At 42.0% G+C, this 20973-nt stretch overlaps 2 protein-coding genes and 1 long non-coding RNA gene across 4 annotated transcripts in view; 2 read left to right on the top strand and 1 right to left on the bottom strand.

Moving 5' to 3' along the window:
• Positions 1–2629, top strand: part of scfd2 (sec1 family domain containing 2) — a 97471-nt gene extending 94842 nt beyond the window's left edge. Inside the window, exon 9 of the mRNA XM_030432861.1 lies at positions 2146–2629. Within this exon, the coding sequence (XP_030288721.1) occupies positions 2146–2238 (93 nt within the window). The 3' untranslated portion in view covers positions 2239–2629. The remainder of the gene's footprint in view (positions 1–2145) is intronic.
• An 870-nt stretch (positions 2630–3499) lies between these two features.
• rasl11b (RAS-like, family 11, member B) lies at positions 3500–5877 on the bottom strand. The gene is made up of 4 exons (XM_030432152.1): positions 5562–5877; positions 5400–5456; positions 5208–5284; positions 3500–4716 (listed from the first exon to the last, which is right to left on the bottom strand). The coding sequence occupies exons 1-4, from the start codon at positions 5674–5676 to the stop codon at positions 4222–4224; spliced, it is 744 nt and encodes a 247-aa protein (XP_030288012.1). The 5' UTR covers positions 5677–5877; the 3' UTR covers positions 3500–4221.
• Positions 5878–5992: 115 nt separating this feature from the next.
• Positions 5993–20925, top strand: LOC115591793 (uncharacterized). Of its 2 annotated transcripts, none has more exons than XR_003986017.1 (4): positions 5993–6074; positions 9317–9397; positions 9737–9952; positions 20159–20925. It is a non-coding gene; the product is annotated as an uncharacterized LOC115591793 (long non-coding RNA). The 2 variants fall into 2 exon arrangements; XR_003986016.1 differs by lacking the exon at positions 20159–20925 and adding an exon at positions 14272–14612.
• Positions 20926–20973: the final 48 nt, after the last annotated feature.

Raw genomic sequence — 20973 nt, 5'->3', positions numbered from 1 at the left:
TGATAGAGCATTTTTGGAATTATATCGTGAATATGAGTTTTTTTTTCTCTTTCAGGTTAAGTGCAGGGGTTACAAAGAATAAAATTATAACTACGTCCGCACCAGATTTAATCAATAAGTCCTTGGTCTCATCGCACAAATTCCACCTTCCTTCATTGAGATAGTGATACTCCAGCTGAAATCTTCAGTGTCAACCCTTCACTCCCTGTAGACGTGGAAGGGGAAGTGTTTGTGCCAGTAGTTTGCTTCTTTGCATACAAAAAGACAGCTTGAATACCCAGTGGTTACAGATGTACTGTATTCTAAAGCCCCTTTCAAACTTGCACCTTATTATGTAGAGGCAGTGGAAATCTTACATGTTGGTTTCATGTCTGAAGAGGCACCCAAGTCATTTTAACATTGACATTTAGTTTTGTTTGTTTTTTCTGATAACCTTACCCAGGACTACCTGCAAAGCCGTTTTGATACTGATCGTTGTATCCTGAAACAAACAAAACCACAAGGACGAATCTGGGCAGAAGAGTATAAGAATGAAAATCAAACAAGATTCTGATGCCTGTGCACTACAAGGACATGTCCAAATAGGCAGCAGTAGAATCTGTTGAGTATATTGAATGAGTAAATTGATAGAGCTTTTATTTTGGGATGGTTTTTTTTGGGTCGAAATGTAAGGTAACAACAGCATAAAAGCTTTCAGAATCCATCAGTGATTCAGAGTGAACACTCCTCTGTATTTTTCAATCTGTATCCCGGTTCCCAATGTTCTTGTGTCAAAGTGACTAATGGGCACGAATATTTGGGAAATTGGTCCAGTGCTGAGCGAGCCACTGAAAAGTTTATGACAACCTGTTGGAAAGGATCCCTACAGACGTGCTTTAAAAAAATGTTTTTCTTAAATAAGATCCTTTTTGTTAAAGCAGAAACAGCCGGTATCACTCTCGCCGTAGCCGCCAGACTCCAATTGCGCTCGACGTGAACATATCAGGGGAGCTGGGGGGAAAACGGAGTGCAGAGTCAGAATATTTTCACATCCAATGCAGTGAGTTAGGGATTTATTTGGGCCAATGATAGTTTTGGTGAGTTTTTATTTGTTTGTGTTGAGTTTGAGGTGTGTTTTGACAATGATAAAATTAATGTTTCTGTCAAAATGGAGTCGCGGTTGGCAGCTGTTTCTTCTTAAACAAAAAGGATTGTATTCTTTAACAACAAGGTCAGTCTCTATAAGGATCTTTTCCATGATGTTGTCAGGCACTTAAAATAGCAATCGGAGTCTGTCAGCGGCAAGTGATGCGGGCGATTGCCAGCAGGATTACATTGCAGCCTGTTTCACGACTGCCGGCTGACGTTGTCTCGCTCGATGGTGGAAAAAATGTAAAAGTCATTGTCCCCATTAGTCACCTAAAAGGAAAAAATATTGTAAAATAGGGTTCCGGCTGAAAAATAACACAATGAACATCAGGTGCTAAAGCTTAGCTGTCCTGGATCACATAAAGTACGTCTGGATGATGAGAAGAAGTCATCAATGAAGCCAGCAATGTAACATTTTACATGTTTGAAAATATCAGGCCACACTGCAGACAGACATCCCTCAAAATGCTATTAAACAGGGACGCCTGTCTGCAGTGTGGCCTGACTGGGTCCACAAGCCTACTTAAGACAGCCTCCCCATTGTCTCTAAGATAACCTGATGAAAGTCTGACTACCGAAACGTTGTCAATAAACGTAGGGCCTTCGCTCTTCTCCTTCACACCTGTCGACCCGACATGTGCATAAGCAGTAATTAATAGCAACTAATTCTTTCAGCTCAAAATTGGGTAAATCCAGAATTTCTGTCCATTGTTGACACAAGACAACCTTTACAAAGAGAGCTTCACACTCAAAAGACAGGTTTTGGCCGACCACACAGCATTCTGTGAGATGAGACATCACCTGAAGAACAAGCAGCGGCACAACCTCCGTGGCGGAAGTAATTAAATCAAATTAAGGAAAATAAACCAGCTGCCAAGGCCCCTTATTCATGTGCTTGCTGATTGCCAATTTGCACATTACTCACCCTGCCACTCATGCCTGCTTAACTTATTTAAGTGTGGGGTTCCACTCTGTGACCTGTTTTCACCTTAGCGATTGTGTTGCTCTCCGCTCCAGGTGCTGGTCTTGTCCACCAGATTACTGCGGCCAACGGATATCCCCGAGCTGCTCTTCACCACTCAACGGCTGCTCCCTGATATCGGTATCTGAAGACGGTGTCGCATGGAAACGCATGCATGCACGTGGAGGGACACGTGTGCAACATCTCGACGCCTCTTCAAGTGATTTTGGGTATTGAGATCGGAAGCCACGAGTGGTTATGGAGGAGATGAGGAGCAAAGCAGCATTCCTGTCCTGTTAATGTCAGCGTGTTCTGTCGGATTTAATTCAAAAAGTAAACTGTAAAATAATTGTGTTAAAGCAGCTTTTGGCTTTATTTTTCTTGGGGACAATAAAGTAAAAATGTACATTTTTGTGTATGACTGACAATATCTCTGTTCTCCCTCTGAACTGAAATCTGTCAAAAGCCACAAAAAGGTTTACTTCCGGCGCGTCTTCCTTTAAATGTCAATACAATAAAATCGAGGACTTTTCAAACAGAGTCTGGTGATGCTGTCCTTTGTTTGCACACAGTATCAGCCTCGGTTTCAACAAGGCTGCATGTGTGTGTGATGTTGTGTTGATGTGTGATGACACTACACACACTGTTAGCGGCCGTTCACACCTCACCACATCGTATGGTGAGCAATGAGAGCAGAATAATTAAGTCGTTTGGCTCAGGCTCATTTGTTTGCACCTGGCACTCACCTACACCTTCCTTAGCCCCCACATCTCCCTCCCCGACGCGCTCCCTATTCTCTCCAGGATGAATCACTTCGGCTAGAGCTCAGCAATTTCACCCACCTACGAGCACCTGAATAGACTGACTACTCACATTTTGTCACACAGAGAGAGAGGAGTGTAGTATCCAGTAAATCCTGAGCTTTGACGCACTTTTCAGAGATTGGAACACAATAGTCGGGGATTCAGTAATTAGGTTCTGTATTGTAAATAAACTGTTCGCCAACATCATAACACAAATCAGGTTTTATTAGGAAAGTGCATAATATAATTTTCCCCTTATCTTCTAGGAGCTGGTGATTCTCAGGAGAGTCCCTCTAGAGTAATAAAAAAAAAAAAAAAAAAGTCTTCCGCTTGCTTTTTTTGGTCAAATTGATTTTCCGGGGTCAAGGACTGCGCCAGGTCTGGAGACGTGAGAAGCAGCTGTACAGTCGTGCCTCCATTTCAGTTCGATGCCATTCATAAGTCAGCTTTTTTCATCGTGAGTCATCCTCCTTCACAATAGCAGAGACGTCTCAGTCTCACGAAGTCGCGGTCATCGGAGAAGTTCAGAAGATACAGAAGTTCTGAGGTTTCTTTTCCCTGTTGTAAAATGCCTCCATGCAACTGATAAATGACACCAGAAACAGAATCAAATTCATAATAATTTTATTGTCAACAAAACAAGACTTTGTAACAATATAAATAAAAAGGCCCTTTGTATTATTCCTTTTTTTATAAAGTGCATCAGTGATAACAACCGCCACATGCTACATACAGTGTCTGCCGCCCCTCTACAACCCCCACCCACCTCCGTCAGTCTCATGCACAATGATGTTTCAGGATGCTGCAAATATAAAATGACATTGCAGGTATTGACATTACAGAGACTGAGAATAACACACACACGGCTGCACAGAGCCCTGGCTCAAGAGGCTGCTCTAATAATACCAGTGGTAACGGTGCTGTGGAGTGGCAGTCTGACTAAAACTCTGCCACAAAAGGGCAGCGCAGCTAAAAATATGCTGCAGAGTCCTTCAGAGCTGCTGTTGCCAGGAGAGATGATTTATAGTTTTGACTTTATATGCAAAGAGTCTGTGGTTCAGTCAGCCTCACACAGCTGCTCCCATGTCCTCAGGTCCCACTCCTGAACCTCCTGGCTGCTTCTCCTCACACGGTATCTGACAGGACAGACACCTGCCCACCCAGAGGTCAATACCTGCGTAAACACTCGGCCTACCACTGTTTCAAGTCACCCGTGCACTCAGACAGACCGGAACAGGACTCCAGTGGAGAAGCATGAATCTTCTATTTTCTCTTCCACCTCAATGCTTTCTTTCTCTGTGGCCACTCTGGACCACTTTCAACATCTTTTCACACAGAGGTGACAGTCCTGACTTTGGCAGACAGCGCTTGCTTGAAGCGCCGCTTCAGGTCTTGCATGTTGGGCGACTTTGGCCTGGGGATGAGGGGCGAGCGCCTCTTCTCCGTGGCAGCACTGGCAGTGGAGTTGTTGGAGGTGGGAGGAGGTGGCTGCTTGGCGAGTTGGCAACACAGCCGGTGGAAAGCCGTGTGCACCTGGCTGTAGTCCTCGCTGGCTGATACTTCATAGAAAGAGCAGCCCAGCGTCCCCACCAGCAGAGGACCCTGCTGGGAGTCGACCTGCCTCAGGTGCAGCAGGTCTGCCTTGTTCGCCAGAAGGATCACGGGGGGCATATTGGCGCCGCCGGCACGGACGACCTGCTGGTGCAGCTGATCGATCAGATCGAAGCTGCGGCGGTCTGTCACAGAGTACACCAGCACCACGGCGTCCGCCCACTGGATGGAGCAGGTCACGTGATCAGGTAGGTTGATGCCATTATCAGTCATCTGAAGGGAAAGAAAAGAAGAAAGGAGATTAAAACAAAAGTCAACAGAAGTACATAAAAATGAAACAAACCCTGACTTTCTGCAACTGATCTGTAGTCATGACTGGAATGCTGACTGAGGCAGACAAGGGCGATAGGGTTACTCCTCCAGAACAGAGAGGTGTGGGTGATTGAGGAGTCTGGATGTGGATCAGGGTATCATTTACTCTGGCCTCAGACATCCATTAGCCTAAATGGGAGATTAGACAGCCAGACTGAAAGGCTCTACTTTCTACACACAGACACACACACACACACTTTTGGACTAGTGCCCAGTCAAGAGAGGACTTAAATGATCTTAACAGCCAGACAGTGAATTGGATTATATCATATTTGTACTGGATTAGCCTCAAGTCATTTTCATATGCTGAACCTTGTCTGTGGACTCAGTCTGCCTTACAGTCAAGCGCAGGGTAAATAAACTGCATCTGCCTTGTTTTCAGTGGATCTTACCTCCACACCGGGAGTGTCTTGAACCTGGATGGTCACTTGTTCTCCATCCACCTGGACTTCTCTGGAGTAGAGATTACCTGCACACACAAAAAGGGAAACAAATGCAGTTTTAACACCCAGAGCTTCACCATCCTACAGAGTCAACTTAAACCACTTTTCATCTGTAAAACGTTGTCCTGCTCAGTTGCTCACCAGCATTTCTCTCGTAGTCTCCGATGAAGCGCCTCGTTAGGAATCTCACCACGAGCGCTGAAATAAAAACGACACAATATTAGAAAATCATGTGACAGGATAAAATACTAAATAAATCACTATAACACCAGAGGAGAAAGGAGGTTTTAATCGTTTTCTTACCTGTTTTGCCAACTCCGCTGCCTCCTATCACTGCCATTTTAATGACCCGGTTGGGGACCGAGTATTCAGGTGCAGGATACTCCGCGATGGTCGTCATGTTGTGGATGAGACGCATTTTCTTCGTTTGTCAGTTTCCGTCCGAGAAAAAACAAATTGTTTGAACGCTCACGGACGAAGCCTTCAGATGAACCGGTTGAAGTAAATCCTGTATCACTCCCGAGGTGTCTCAGCAGAAGGGAAATGTAACGAACACTGCTGTGAGGGAGAAGAAGAAGAAGACGAGAACTAGCGAGCTCACTGAATGCTGCCGGAGAGGAGCGAACGCAGCTTTTATACCCCCCCCGAACGGCGCTGACATCTGATTGGCCCGCTGGTGACCCCCCCTTCCTTCCTCGTGCGTCCCCCCGCCTACACGTGGATACACGAAGAAGAGACGTTGCTGTAACAGGTGGGGACCTCCGGCTGGTGTCCTGACAACACAGCCTCTCTTGTACAGGGGCGACTGGAGAAAATGTGAGTTTTCGACTGCTGTCAGAGAATGTAGTGCGATAGAAAGCAGCATAAATGTCACATAAAGCCAACTTTTGGTACAGTGACACATTATGATACCTACATTATTTGTGCTGTGGTGGCATCCTCAAAATAGAGCTGTTTTAAACTATATTCACAAGGCAGCCATTTTCTTCTGAGAGGGTTGGATGCTTAAATGTCAGTTTGCTGCAATGTAGGTTACATGTGACATAAACAAAGTTTTAAACAACATTTTTGATACAGTTTTAAAATCCAGAGGAACATTCAGCTATCTTCCAAAGCACAACAACATATAACATAATACATTCCAGATAATAATTGGCTTTCATTTGATGTCAGCGAACGTTTGAGTTCAACCACTTCCTAGCGAACATTACTGTTTGATAGTGTTACACAACGTAATTTATCTCACAAATGTATTTAAGCCAGGAAGCGAAACATACTGGATGTAAACAAGTTGGAATGTTATCTAGGAAGTGCTGGAATGCTAACAATAGCTAAAGAGGTAGCAAACATGATTAACCTTGAAATATGGACCTATGTCCAGTCTAATGCTTGAATGGTACATGCTGATGTTTGCAAGTCCTATAAACTTAGGAAATCTAACAAAATGTCATAATTTCACCATTTCCCATTAATCAGCGACTGATAAGGTGATGGATAGTGAAAATCAGGAAGAACATTTAGCGATCTTTCAAGCCAAAACAACCTTTTTTTAAAAGACCATTTAGCTTCCATTAGACATACATTAGACACAACATTAGCAGAAAAAACAGCGTACATCTTGGACACATTTATTCAGTATTGTTAGGGTAGCCAAAAGTTATACTTGAGTAAAAGTAAATATGTCATGTTACTTTGGTAAAAGTGAAAGTAGCCTACTGGAGTAAAAGTCTTATATCATCTGCTATTGAATGAATTAAGTAACAAAAGTATTTTTCTGGCAATAAATGAACTCTGCTAAAGTATCAGAAGTACAACTAAAAATATATAGTATACAAATATTTAAATGTAAACTGTATACTAGTAGTCGACAGTTTATTGGTTTATTTAGCCTTCATATGATTACTGGAATCTTTTGGGTTTTTTTGTTTTTTTTACTTATTCAACCAGGGCAATGCTACTTCCGGGTTAGCCTACCAAAATGCATCATCCTTGCAACATTCTATTACTCTTGAGATAAGTTCATGTAGTTGTCCCCTTTCGAAGTTGATGTAAGATTTTCACCACTCTGTCAGCCATAACACCACTGTTTGTCAGGAATTATGGGATGCAGATGGATCCTGCTCAACTTCCCAGTGTTGTGCTGCAGCTTGTAACCTGTTCAGACATGCCCCTGCACTTGTGAGTCTTCCACACAGGGGGTTAATGGCTGCTGATGTTGTAGGCTGAAAATGCATACATCCTCCCCACATACACACACACACACACACACACACACACACATACACACACATACCTTACAAGAACTCATGCAAGCGTTCATGCCATGGATGTGAAAATCCAGAAACGACACAATATTTCAGCAAGTTATCGCAGAATGGTAACAGAGCAGTAACATCTATTTTCAGAAGTCTGCTGCAACATAATAAAACATGTGTTGATATTTCACACAGCAAATCAAATCAGCAGCTGCTGTCTGCTCTGATTTAGCCTGTATCATCTCTTTGTCCCGTTCCCCCTCAGGTCTCCCTCCCTCCCTCATCTTTCATTTGTGCTCATGTGCTCTGAGGTATTTTGGCTTGCAGTCCGTCTGTGATTACGGTCTGGTATGTATTTTTGATAAGAGTGCTGATGACAGGTGGTTGCGCTGAAATATGAAATTAGTGCCCAGGATTCGTGAGCAGACATGGTTGCTAGGTGTGTACACATGCACACACACGATAACCACATCACAGCCGGCACAGTGAACTCCACCCTGGTGGCATTATGGGAAGATTGAGCCTATTTTTTTTTCCTTTAATAGTGTGTAAATAGTGTACATACTTGCATTTGATGACATGTAATCTGAATTCCCTCAGTGCTTCTGAGTACAAATAAAGCCTCTGCCTTTTCAAATGAATGATGTGAGTGAGGTGTCAAGGTTTTTAAATCTAAGCCCACGATGCAGCATATTTGTAACACAGAAAGATAAAAGGCGTCATGGTTGTTCCCTCCTCTAACAATCCGGTGAGAAGGCTAATGATGACAGATAATAGGGGACACTGTGGAGGTTTTTTTTTATCCTTTGTAGAAATGGTTTGTGAGTCATGCCAGAGGTCAAAGCACCAGTGTCAACACGGTGACTTTAAAGCAAAGTGCTTAAAATGTGAAAAACAATGTGTATGTGATGATAATAAATCTCACAAAGCAGTGTTGTAACTGCCTGTGTTGTTGTGCCTTTAGGTCGGTGCTGCCTTCACTTTCCCTGAGGGAGGGTTGGAGGTCAATTAAAATACCTTTGACTTTGGGGATCACAGTGTCACCCACACATGGGTGACAATAGATGGTTAGAGAGGGTAAAATGGGGGTTAATCTTACAGCAAGGGTGTGGACAATTACCAGGGAGAATTCAGGGTATTCACTGCAAACAGGAATGTTGAGTTAATGAGGGTTGGTGGAGGGGATGAGGGGCAGGTGAAATCTGGAGGAGGAGGAGGAGGAGGAGGAGGAGGAGGAGGAGGAGGTGTTCTCCGAAGGATGTCCTTGTTGACACATAAGTGAGGAATGATTTCCCGTGGCGGCCTCGCCTTTTACAGTTGAGCTGAGAAGAGGTATACTGCCTTCCCTCGCCCCCCCAGGCCTGATCCCACAAAGGCCGGTCATTTGGGATATCAGAGAAACTGGGGCAGTTTGGAGCTGCCCTGGGGCCAAACCTCATGAGCCACGGTCATATGTTTATTACTATCATGATAGATGCTTATCATTCTCATTGCCTTTCATCATTGCGTGCAAAGGTGATAATTAGGAGCCAATTATTTAACACTAAATCCTCTTCGTCAACGTAGTCATTTTGTTCTTCAAAGCTAGTCCTACAGAAACACTGCTTAATACTTCTAATTTGGACTCTGACAGACATAAAGGTTCCATATTTTTATTCATAGATTAAAAAAAAAATAATTTAATGCAGTGAACATTTTCATGTAGGATTTAACTGCAGGTGCAGAAACTCAGTCGTAACACTGAAACGCAGATCTGTTCACACATCTTTTGATAGATCTTCATTTATTTGTTTATATCTGCAGGTGCATTTGCATTTCCAGTGACCGATGGAAATTGTGTTGGCCTGCCGGCACAAGCAGCTCTGCCCGCACAAAGGAAGAGAGGTTGTTTTTTCTTATTGAAATGTAAACCTTCCAACGTGTTCACCCATTTGCATTCCTCTGAATGTCAACAGTAGTAGGGGGGAGGTGGTGGTGGTATTTAGGGGGTTGTGTGTACTATGGCACTGGTTCTGAATGACAAAAGTCTCCACACACACACACACACACACACTTGCCTCCTCCTCCTCCTTCTCCTCCTCCTCCTCCCGTTTAAGGAATGCCACCTCAGGTTTTTACACCATGACTGACTGGCCAACTTCTTAAGAAACATGATGAAAAATATCTACATCTTCAATCTCCATCTTTCATTCATTCACCCCTTCTCCTGTTTGCATTCCACAGCTGATCTCCAGCGTGACATTGGATAATTGGTTTCCACTGTCAGTTCAGAGGATTGACGTGCACGTGTCAGTCCCCCGACTGTTTATGTGCGCCAACATGTGTGGCTCTGTGCATGTAGAGGAGACTGACAGACAAGGCGAAGGAGGCGGTTCAGAAATAACACAGGATCGGGGTGTTTTCGTCTGGCGTGCATGTGACCATAGACGTGTATTTAAGGTAAGACTTTAAACTGCTGGATTATCCTGTTTTTACCTATTGAGAAGTTGTTTTCTTCTCACGTGCAAAAACCTGTGAGTGGAATCATGGTGGAACCTACACCTGATCTATAGAAATGTTTTGTTTTGTTTTTAAGTGGAGGACGGAGAGCAACTTTTGATGTAAGAGGGGAAGTATGTTTTTATTGTTTTAATATTGTTTAACCCCACTGATATGTTGCAAAACAAGTCATACTTTGAGGTGTTTCTTCAACAATTTTTTTATTTGTGAAACAATTCAAGGTATTATGATGAAGGCAGGTGTGTTTTACTGCTTAGAAAACAGCTGCATAAGAATTTTTGAGTCTAATGGAGAGAAACACATGAATGAAATGCAGAGATAATTAACCTACACCACCAATAATTTTGTTGCAACATCCTCTGCAGCTGTTCCATTCTGTCATTATCACACATGTATAGGTTGATACAATAAAGGGCCTGAGATTGACCCTTGAAGTACACCAATTGACATCAAAAAGGGACATTAGCACCAATAAAGTTATCCACTTGCAGTGGATCTCGAGATATGTTTGAGACAAACCATTTCACCTTCCATCTCATTTTTATGAATCATTATTGTTCAGGCATCCATGGCAACTAATGGCCACATATTATTCTGTTACAATTTCTAAATTACAAACCATTAGAGCCGGCTGTAATGACATAAAATCATCATCAGTATGACAAGGGCACACAGACGGACAGGAACACTCTGCTCTGGACAGATCATGTTGGGACAAGGGGTCCAGTGGTTGAGATTTATGGTTTTGAGGCTCTGTCGGTAATTGAGATTTTCCCTCTGGGCCCTGTCTGTATGTCTAGCCTGCTTTACTGCCCAGACTGAACGGAGCTGGAGCCCATGCTGGAGGCAGAGAGAGGTTCAGAGTAGGGTCTCTGTGGTGGTTTAATGTGGACAGACAGCTCCCTCGAGGGCTGATTCTGGGCCAGGGCTGGGGCTCTGATCTGTGGATGTGGTCAGTGAGTGGCCATAATGAAGCCACTGCCAAGAAGTGCTTTCACATACTGGAAATTATACAAACAGCATGAGAAAGTTTATGCATAGTGGCACTGTGTGTCCTGTGCAACAAATAGGAAAACAAGATGGCTCTATCTATGCCAGCTCTGTTGCGATTGTTATCACTTCTCTGGCCTCTTCACAGCCCTCAGTGGGACACAGTGACCCGTTGTCAGCTCATAAGTAACAAGAGCCCAGTGATGAATAGGGAAAAAGATGCTGCTATGCACGTGCAGCCTGATTCAGGTTCAGGTGCAGAGCTCATGCGGAACAGAGGATCAGTATGTACAAATGGAAAATAACCACCCAGATGTTGATTATGATCATGTTTTCAGTCAGATCCCTATTATCATCATTGTAATTTAATTAGTATCATCAAATTATATAGATAACCTTAAAAGATAAGTTGAAAAATGAAAAGTCAGGTATTTCTGGAGCTTCACAGCAAAACAGTGTTTTCTGTCTTTTAAAATGTGAAAAAATGGTAGGAAGTAAACAACAGAAAAATGTCTCCACGCAGCTTGTCCAGCGTAATCAATCAAATCAGTCTATCCAACTGATTTGTTACAATCGTCTGCCCCTTCAAGTGGTGCCACTTTGTGCACTGATCCTTTTCATTGACACCTTTCTACATGCTCTTTAGATGTATTACTTGTAAATAGTATTTACAATACAATAAGTATTTTATCATGTTTTATTTGGGGTTTTTTTCAGTTATTTGTTTTAGGAGAATGCTGCAACATCGACATGAGGGGAGATTTTCCATTTTTGCATGAACTTATTCTTTAATTGCCTTATTTTCAAAGTTTACCCACATATCTGTCGTCTTCTGTCATCCCAGAGGCAGCTCCCCTGTCAGTCCAGTGTCTTCAAGGCTAAATAATGTTTTGCGTGCAAATTGACAGACAGGCTCAGTCCTGTCACTACCTCTCACAGGATGAATGAACATGAATACAGGTGGATTAGACACCTGTGAGCGCCAAATCTGATGGGACACCTAAACCAATAGAAAACAGTGAAAAACGTGACAACACTATACGTTAACAGCCTGTTTTAGTCCGTGACCTGAAGGACTTTCGCTCAAAACACTACAGACAGAGAGATGAGAGAAGCTTCTTTAAATACAACAACACAGAGGTGGCTTAAGGTGCTGCAATGTGATGTGGAGTCAAGTTAAATAAGGTGAAAAACAGCACAACTGAAAGCTGAATACACCAACAAAGGAACCTGTTCACCAGCCCAGTTTTCAAATGTTAATATCTGCTTTGACTTTTTCATTTGTCCTGGTAAAAGTGTATTTTTTTCATGATAAAGCCTGAGGTGCCTCTTCAGAGGGCTTAGAGCTCATTAATCCCTTGATGAATACTTCTCGCCTCCTTTCCTTCAGGTGAGCGCTCTGACTCTTAAAGGCGTACAAACCGGGAAGTAACTGCACATGTTCTCCCACTGATAAGAGTGGTTATCTTCCTGAGATGAACACTTAATGCTGTTTAAGCTGTTCTGTCAAGTCCTTCACTCACTTCACATTGTAAGTGGCCTGCACCTCGTTTTATCTTTTTCTATTTGTTAACGCAGGATAATCCAGAACACAACGATGTGCGAGGGTACAAAGTAACAAGTGAATAATGATCTGATAATTATTGCATTGTTATTGAGCAGTTCCTGAATAACTTTGATTCAACAACTATAAACTAGATATTAAAGAGTTGCTAGATTCGGGATTATTAAAAAGTAATGATATGGTAATCATGAGGTAATGAGGGACCACTTAGTAACTACTTATGAATTATAAGTTGATAGTGATGAGTTACTAGAGAACAAACTGGGAGATACTACATTAATGAGTTATTAAGTAATGACTACCTCATATCTGTCTGTGAATCAAAATAACTTTCTTCATGAGCTTCAACATGAAGGTTACTTCATGATCTTTACTTTATAGTTCTGAAGTTATTCAGGGACGTCTCATGAACAATTCAGTAATTATTGGCTCAGTCCTTGGATGGGCTGTATGGTGCCAATTACCTCCTGTGTAATCATTTCACATCTCATTCACTATTGAACTCAATACAGCAGGCAGCGGACAGCAGCACACATGGACTATGGTTTGTTGGTTAAAACTTTAATATTGACTCAGGGACAATGGCTTGACTGGCTAGCTATTCTTGATCCAGATAATGGAAACGGTGTAGAGCTTTCTGCCATACTGCTCAAAGTTGTCAAGGTTGAGATAATGAGTCTCCTACCTGTGAGCGCATACTCAGACTGGCATTGTCATGATTGGATGACTACTTTGTCCGTCAAATCCTCAACTAGTTATGACTGGATGAACAAGAAATACGCTTACATGTCCTGTGCCCAAATCTGTTATTACTGGAGGTATTCTACAACAGGCAGACGAACAGACAAGGCAGAATGTAACATGATTTGATGCTGTACTCTGTCAGTAATTCTCAGTTCAAAGTGATGGGGAGGGGAAGAGATTCAGAAGAAACAAAGAAATAGATACGCTTTTATTTTTCTTGACAAACCGTGAAATCTCTTAAGCTGTTGAGCACTCCATATAGAGCCAATAACATGTCTGTTCCTCACTCATTCCTTAGTAACTACTTATATTTTTGTGTACCGTATTGTAAAGGGGCTTCATTTCTGTCCTTCCTATCAGAACTACTAAAACTGTCCTCCAAACCCTTTGGTCCCTGCACATGCAGACAGACCGAGGAACAGTGGACTCCTCCATTATGACAACATGACTGACATTCATTCATATGCACATACACACCCACACAGACATCACATGCTTCGGCGTAATCTCAGTAATTATGCAGCACGCTCAAAGACACTGCACAAAGAATTGAAACATTTTAGGATGAGTATGTGGATGCAGACCCAGAGGCAGTCGGAAACGAAGCGCTCTCTAGATTCTCAAGGTCATCTCGCTGTACAGCGTCTGTCCTTAACAGGGCGCTTAACAGGAAGTGAGTGTACAAGAGAATAGATGATGAGTGTTTCAATCTGTGTGTGTGGGTTAGCGGAAGAGCAAAGGAAAACCTCACTGTGTTCTTTCAGCTCACCTGTGGACAGGAGACTGCTGAACTGAAAGACGCAACGAAAGTCATGATGTATATTCATGTTTATCTGGATGTTGTTCATATTTTAAGCAAAATCCTACACATTCAAATGGCTTTAAAGCAGTTAACTCTGCCTCTGCTTTGGCTCCACCAGAGATGATACTACCACACGCTTTTTTTTTTTTTACCCCCCAGCTTGGCTGTCAGAAACACATTACGTCTGCTGCAGGGAGGAGTTTTGGTGTAGCTGGGCCATTAGGTTGCCGCAGAGTGACTAAAAGAAAACAGACGGGCTGAACTGCTCGGGGCAGTAATGGAGGGTACGTGTCAGTGTTCCTAAAGGGTACAAACTGTACTACCCATGAAAATTGGCACTAAGTACAATGAAAGAAGAGAAAGATGTGCGTCAGACTGCCTGAAGGAGGGGGTACCACAGCGTCACATGCCACTCGACCCTCATTTCATTAAACTACAACAGAAAGAGCTGTCCCCTCCTAATGCCTCACAGATCATGGGCAGGGGGACATGCTGCGACTGAAAATGACACTTCATGACCTTTTCTTGTCGAGCTTAAAATGTGTGCTACTATGAGATTTTAGTTTTATCACCAATAACTCCAGTAGACATTATTTAATTGGTATACGCTTTGTCTTTATTGGATATTCTGAGGGACGGCCCCTGCATGAATATTTTCAATGAAGCCAGTCTCCTCTATGGCAGATTCCACTGGTGTGACGCAGATAAGTGGCTCAAGGTGAGCGTGGTGTTTATCTTCTGAGGAATGTTTTCACTTTAAGCAGATATAAAAAAAAAATAGAATCACATAATATATCTTATGCAGCTGCGTCAGAGGGGAGCTCACAACGTCTCATAGAGAAGTACATTCCTGCTCACCATATTGAGTTAAATATATATCTTTTATATAACAAATGCATTGGTCCCTGCAGACCTCAGAGAAAGAATGCGTTCACGGAGGTACATTCACAGATTTTATTAAAGCGCCCCCAAATCCCCAAATTTCCTTCCCTCCTTCCTTCTTTTAACCCTCACAGTTCACTGTTGTGATTCAAAACATCAACACTGAGCCAGGAGGAAATGTTTTGGATTTGAGGCCAGTATTGGGCAGTGATGCATTAGCCTAGTTTGAAATGGGGGTACGGTTATGTGATTACTTTTTTCACTGATATTTTGTTTTTCATCAGAAAAACGACTATATAGGTCAACAATAAAGCAGTTGATTAAGAACCATATTTATGTGTCTTTTTAGGGGATGACCTCTTGTGTCTGTATTGATTTATCACAGCAGTAAAGTAGGAAGTCAGGCAAAGTAATATAATGAGCAACAAAGGGAGGGGTCAGAGATGGATAACTCGGTCAAACATGCACAGGACTCATGTTCAGTGTGTATGCAAAAGTCAGCAGTGAGTTATTTAAATGTGCTATAAAATTGGCCAACTGTATAATTCATACATATTCAAACAAATAGGGGGCCGCACACCCCCAGAGTAACTGCATACCACTGCTAACAAGGTAGTTTGCTCAGTTTGCCATGCAACTAGCAGTTGGGACTGGACACTCGAGGACACCACTTGCACCACTTGCACAGAAGCGTTGGACCAAGACCTGCGATGACAAGCGAGTTAGCATGCTAACTGCAACACAATTCATAGGCATCCTAACATCAGAACCTGCTAATTCTTAACATTGTTTTTTTTTTAAGGTTTCAACTAAAATTCTTAAATATTGCCCCTTTTAACTTACTAAGTTGTGCATATATTATAACTGAAGTGTTGTACACAATGTATGTACATTCGTAACTAGTTCTTATTTTAACAAAACCATATACTTTTCTTAACCTAACCAAGTAGTTTTAATGCTTTAACCAAACTTAACCGTGACAGTAAAACGAAGGTCTGGTTCATTTTGTTGTTTTGTGGATGATGACGTGTCGTTTTGAGAGTCACTGCCAGTCAACCTATTCAGTTGTTTATGAATGACGATGTGTTGCTCGTTCCAGAGGGGAGAATGTTGATATCAGTTTGAACTTTCTGCATTCAGCTGACAGACTCTGATCCGTGTGCTGAGCTGAAAGTTGATTGATATTTAACAACCTGAGAATGAGACTCTACATTGTTTGGTCTGATCACAATCACACACCAACCCAACGTGCCCATATTTAACGATCTGAGAATGAGTCTCATTAATCAACATCTTTCTCCATAATCGCATGTTTCACGCACATCACGATTTACACTGTAAAGTCTGTTTCTGTCGCACTTTGTTGCATTTTGCTTTTATTGATACACTAACTTATTCACCTCAGACCAGCGTGACTTCTCTATGTTTCCGCCAAGGTTGACAGTAACTCTCTAGTGTCTGGCTTTCTCATTTAAAACACATTATGTTTGGAGTATGACGCACAAGTGTGGATTTGTAGTCGTATAAAGACACATTTGATGGGGCTGGGCTGAGTAATGCATGTCAAGTGAGTGATTATTGACTTTGCTGACACTGTTGTTGAGAAATTCCTGCATTTCTATATCCTAAGACACTCTTTGTATGTATTTTTCTTCCAAGACATAGCTATACAACGAAACCTGTGTCAAGGTGCTCCCTGCTGCATCAAAATCTCCAGCCCGAGCCTCTGCAGTGTAAAGGGCAGATAAAGGCTTCAGTACATTCACTCAGCAGACCTCCGGGCTGTCAAGCACCTGGAAGGGTGAATTAATGCGGTTCATGGGACTGGAAAGTGGGTCAAGCTCCAGTGCTTTTTGCAGCCATCTCAGCTCACTGTAGACGTTCAGTTATACAAGCAGATCTATTGTTATTGACCGTGATGAGGACAAGATGCTGCCGAGCTTCCAGGGGGAGAAGAGGGGCAGCACAGGAATCTGGAGCTGCTGTAGAAATAAGGGAAAATATGCAGGGGGATATGATATCTGTGTGTGTATGTATGTGTGTGACTGTGTGTGATAGGGGGTTGATTTCCAATGGCATGCAGATTTCTGATACACTACCCATAAGGCCACTTAAATGCTTGTGGTAATTAGTTTTGTAGCACGACATCTGTTTCTGCCTGTTTCTTCATTTCTTTCCTCCCAAGAGCCACTGTTGATTCACTTTTTATTAACCTGTAAAGAACATATTACAGACACCCACGATCGCACACGACCTGATATCATAACCAACCTGGGAATGATAAGTAATGAAAACTAGGTCAGTGCTTTATATAGCCTGACACTATTATCCACTGAATCTCTGACCTGTCAGAAAAGTCAGTGTTTGCATAAACACTTGTCACGCTTTCCATTTAGGCCGCTGTACAATAACCTGACTGCATTATGAGTGGCCCACATGATGTGCACTCAGATATATACAAAGCAGCACACATGCAGATATAATTTCCAGGGCTGCCTGTATTAGATGGCCACAGTGAACTCTTCCACTCCCCACTTTGTGTAACGAGAACAATGCGGCTATTGTGCCGTTGTCGCCGTCGCGACTAAAAGTGAGTGAAAGTGTTTGTCGAACAGAACAGGTGCATTTCAGGTTCGAGCAGGGCCGTCACGTGAATGAACATTTCTGTGTCTTATTACCAATCGCTTATTGTGAAATATATTGTTTGAGTTTCTGTTCTGACTGGAAATTCTCAGATTCACAAAATGGCACAGTATGAGTAGCTTGGATAATGGGAGATATGGGGCACTGAACTTGATGAATGTGATTACTGTGCAACATAAAACTTAATAACTTGTACTGAAGCACAATTTTATGACTTTATTCACTTATTTTGATTAAATTTGACCTGTACTGAGAAAAAAAAGTGAGGATTTGCAACAGAGTTTCCTGATGGACACACAGCTTTAGCATCAAATGTTTCTTAGCCAGTTAGCTGTCAGTTTGTGGTCATATACACAAATTATACTGTTTATATTCGTACATAGTATGTACATACAAGTCTATTTGTATATCTTACCTTTCTATGATATGGTTTGCAGAACCAATAAAGGAATTCTGATTCTGATTGGGACATCAGAGAAACATTACCATATGATGATCCAGATCGAAATCGTGGTCGTAGCCGCCGTTTGAGATGGTCTCATTTTATTTCTCCCAATACTGTTACACCTTGTCCCGTCCTGCTGCGCTGTGATTGGCTTTGATTAACAGTCCTATCATTTGCACAATGAAGCAGAAGGCATTAAAGACAGGTAAAAGAAAATACAGACATGAATAGGTTTGTGGAAATAAATGGGGGGAAATCTTTTGTCCATAGTCCAAATATAAATTTTTAATGTTATTTTTGGTGCATTTAATGGTGTATTTATTGAACCATTTAATTATTTTTTATTTTGGCAGTTTCAGTCCTCCATACAAGGGAGTTCTGGAATAGATACTGTATGGGAAATGTTATAAATTTCTATATGCATGAAAAGTATGTGCATTATATTTAGGTTGGTAAACATATTTGTCCATCGTACAGTGCGTAGGATTACATTTACGAGAGACTAGAGATGAAGACTAAGATTATGATGATAATGATGATGAAGAAGAAGTGTGTAAAGCTGCCTTCCACGGTGCCTTCTTAAGTATACAAATTTATAAGTAATTTTATAATCCATTAAGTCATTTAAAGAGCAGAAATGTCAACCATCAACTACTTCCACCTTTTAAGATGTGAGGATTTTATGTTTGTCTCTGTTTTGTATAATTTTAAACTGTAAAACCTTTGGGGAGTTTTTTTTAACTGTTGGACAAAACAAGCACTTCAAAAACATCACTTTGGGCGTTTACCACTTTGCAGTTTTTTACTACAGAAACATATTGACATTGGAAGCCAACATGGTGTTTTAAGGCATTAAATCACAAGAGTTTTTAACACTCTGTCAGGTTGCACAATAACAACTTGAACAGTTTTGAAGAGCAGGGGGGAAATTACAGCTCCCAGATGTACAAGGCTGATAAAGACAAATCCATGCTGGCTGACTCAAGGCTGCCAAGGTTGCATCAGTGTAATATTGTTTTTGAGGTGTTGTAACAAGTATGTTCTATTTTATATGTGGAATTCATATCGATCACTTTGTTGGCATCTGTTTCCACTTTTATGTTAAATGGTCTTTTGTCAAAAACGCTTCATTAAATCAGTTTTGTTAGACTTCCAAAGCTTCCAAGGAGGGTCAATACCTTTCATGAGCTCTGTATTTTCCTACTTTTTTTAAACACTAAACAATAAATCAACTGATCTGAAAATAATAGAATACTTAATAATGGACATGCGTAATAGTTTCTTTGTGATTTCTTGAAAACGTTATTGAGAAAACGAAATGCTTCCAAAATGTGCCTCCTCTTGCAGCATTTCTTAAACCACAGATGACACAGAAAACAGACCGCCGGCGTGCCAACGTGTCGGCACAGCGGTGAGCCAGGACAAAGTGCCGGTACCCAGCATGCCCTGTTCATCTGTATACAGAAGCATCGTACATGTAAACTACAGTCCAAATGAGTGTGTCTGGAACAGTTTGTACCGGGAACCAATAAGCATGCCAACGCTTGTTTGTGCAATAATTCACTCCCCCCTTTCTTCTCTGTCCAGCTCTCTCTGTTCTGGACAAGTTCATAGTGTTGTTATGCTGTTAATAAAACACAGGAAGTGTTTATTATATTAGTTTTGAGTGTTCAGGGAACCCCATGAGTGCAAAATGAGAGGTACCTACACTTGGTTGGTAACTCAAGGATTCCTCTGATTGGGGAAGTTAATCATGATTACGCCAATAAAGTTGAATTGTTCAGAGCATCCGTGTGCTGGAGGCCTGTGGTACTGACTGACATAAAAACAAATCTGCTCTAATGACCACACACCTGTTTTTTTGTTTTTTTTTGTAATACAATACATTATCCCTGAAGTGCTTGTGTGTATGCATGTGTTTTTCTCAACAGCTTTGTGCTCAGAAATCTCACTATACAACCAATCACACAATCTTAATAGACTGCTCCTAACCTTGATGCTTTATAAGCCTGCGCCGAAGGTTTATTTTCTCGGCAGTACGTAAATTATGCATAATTCATGTGCCTCTCTTTGCAGCGACTGGAGCAACTGGAAGGTCATCAGTGCTTTTAGTCTCGCAGCCAGCTTCGTTTAGTGGAAACATTTTCTGAGTGCTGCGCTTTTATTCTCCTCTCTGTTTGTCCGTGCGTAGTGCACGTGCACCGGCATGAAAATCCCACAAATCAACTCGACTTTTGATCGCAGTCAAGGCGAGCAGAGAAGGTCCTCTGAGGTTCACCTGCTGCCTGAAAAACGTGATGTGGATACAAAAGTCCTGTCAGCCCCGTCCAAACACGAGGAGGCGACCATATACTGGATGAGAGAGATTAACTCTAGATAAACACAGACTGAATCCAGCCACATCATCTGAAGCCTCGCGTCAACACATAAGGTGACCTGCACGGCTTGGAAAAGACAGATTTTATCAACAGACGGAGTGGAGCTGTTTTCATGCTTCCTTTGGTTAATGGATGTTTAATGTTTTATTACAGTGAGAAAATTATCCATATCCACAAATACCTTCGTAGAGCAGCTGTATGACAATAAAAGCAGTGCGAGTCAGGAAAAGGGCAGCTGCATGTTTAGTTTCTCTCAATCCTATGAATACAGACAGGACTGAAATAGAAATTAAGTCTGAGAACATTCTCATCAAGAGCCCACAAGCTACCGCCACATATAATTGTTTCCTGTCAGTCAAAAGTACCCATGAATAAACCCAAGAGAACACGCCGATCAAATCATTTCTCAATAAACTCGAATAACAAAACTCTCCCATCCTCCACGGCTCAAACCGACGGCACTGTCATTCTGTCAGATGTGTTTTTCTGTGTTTATTCCTCTGTTCCCCCCCC

This window comes from Sparus aurata, chromosome 11 (genome assembly GCF_900880675.1).
Source record: "Sparus aurata chromosome 11, fSpaAur1.1, whole genome shotgun sequence".
Classification (NCBI taxonomy): domain Eukaryota; kingdom Metazoa; phylum Chordata; class Actinopteri; order Spariformes; family Sparidae; genus Sparus; species Sparus aurata.
The sequence above is the reverse complement of the archived record's forward strand: the minus strand, read 5'-3'. Positions and strand labels throughout refer to the sequence as shown.

What these genes read in the sequence shown, in the direction of transcription:
- rasl11b (XM_030432152.1), bottom strand. Translation starts at nt 5,676, where the DNA reads ATGCGTCTCATCCACAACATGACGACCATCGCGGAGTATCCTGCACCT. An exon ending in AGACTACGAGAGAAATGCTG is followed by an intron (nt 5,285 to 5,399) that starts GTGAGCAACTGA and finishes TTGTGTGTGCAG; the next exon opens with GTAATCTCTACTCCAGAGAA. An exon ending in AAGACACTCCCGGTGTGGAG is followed by an intron (nt 4,717 to 5,207) that starts GTAAGATCCACT and finishes CTTTCCCTTCAG; the next exon opens with ATGACTGATAATGGCATCAA.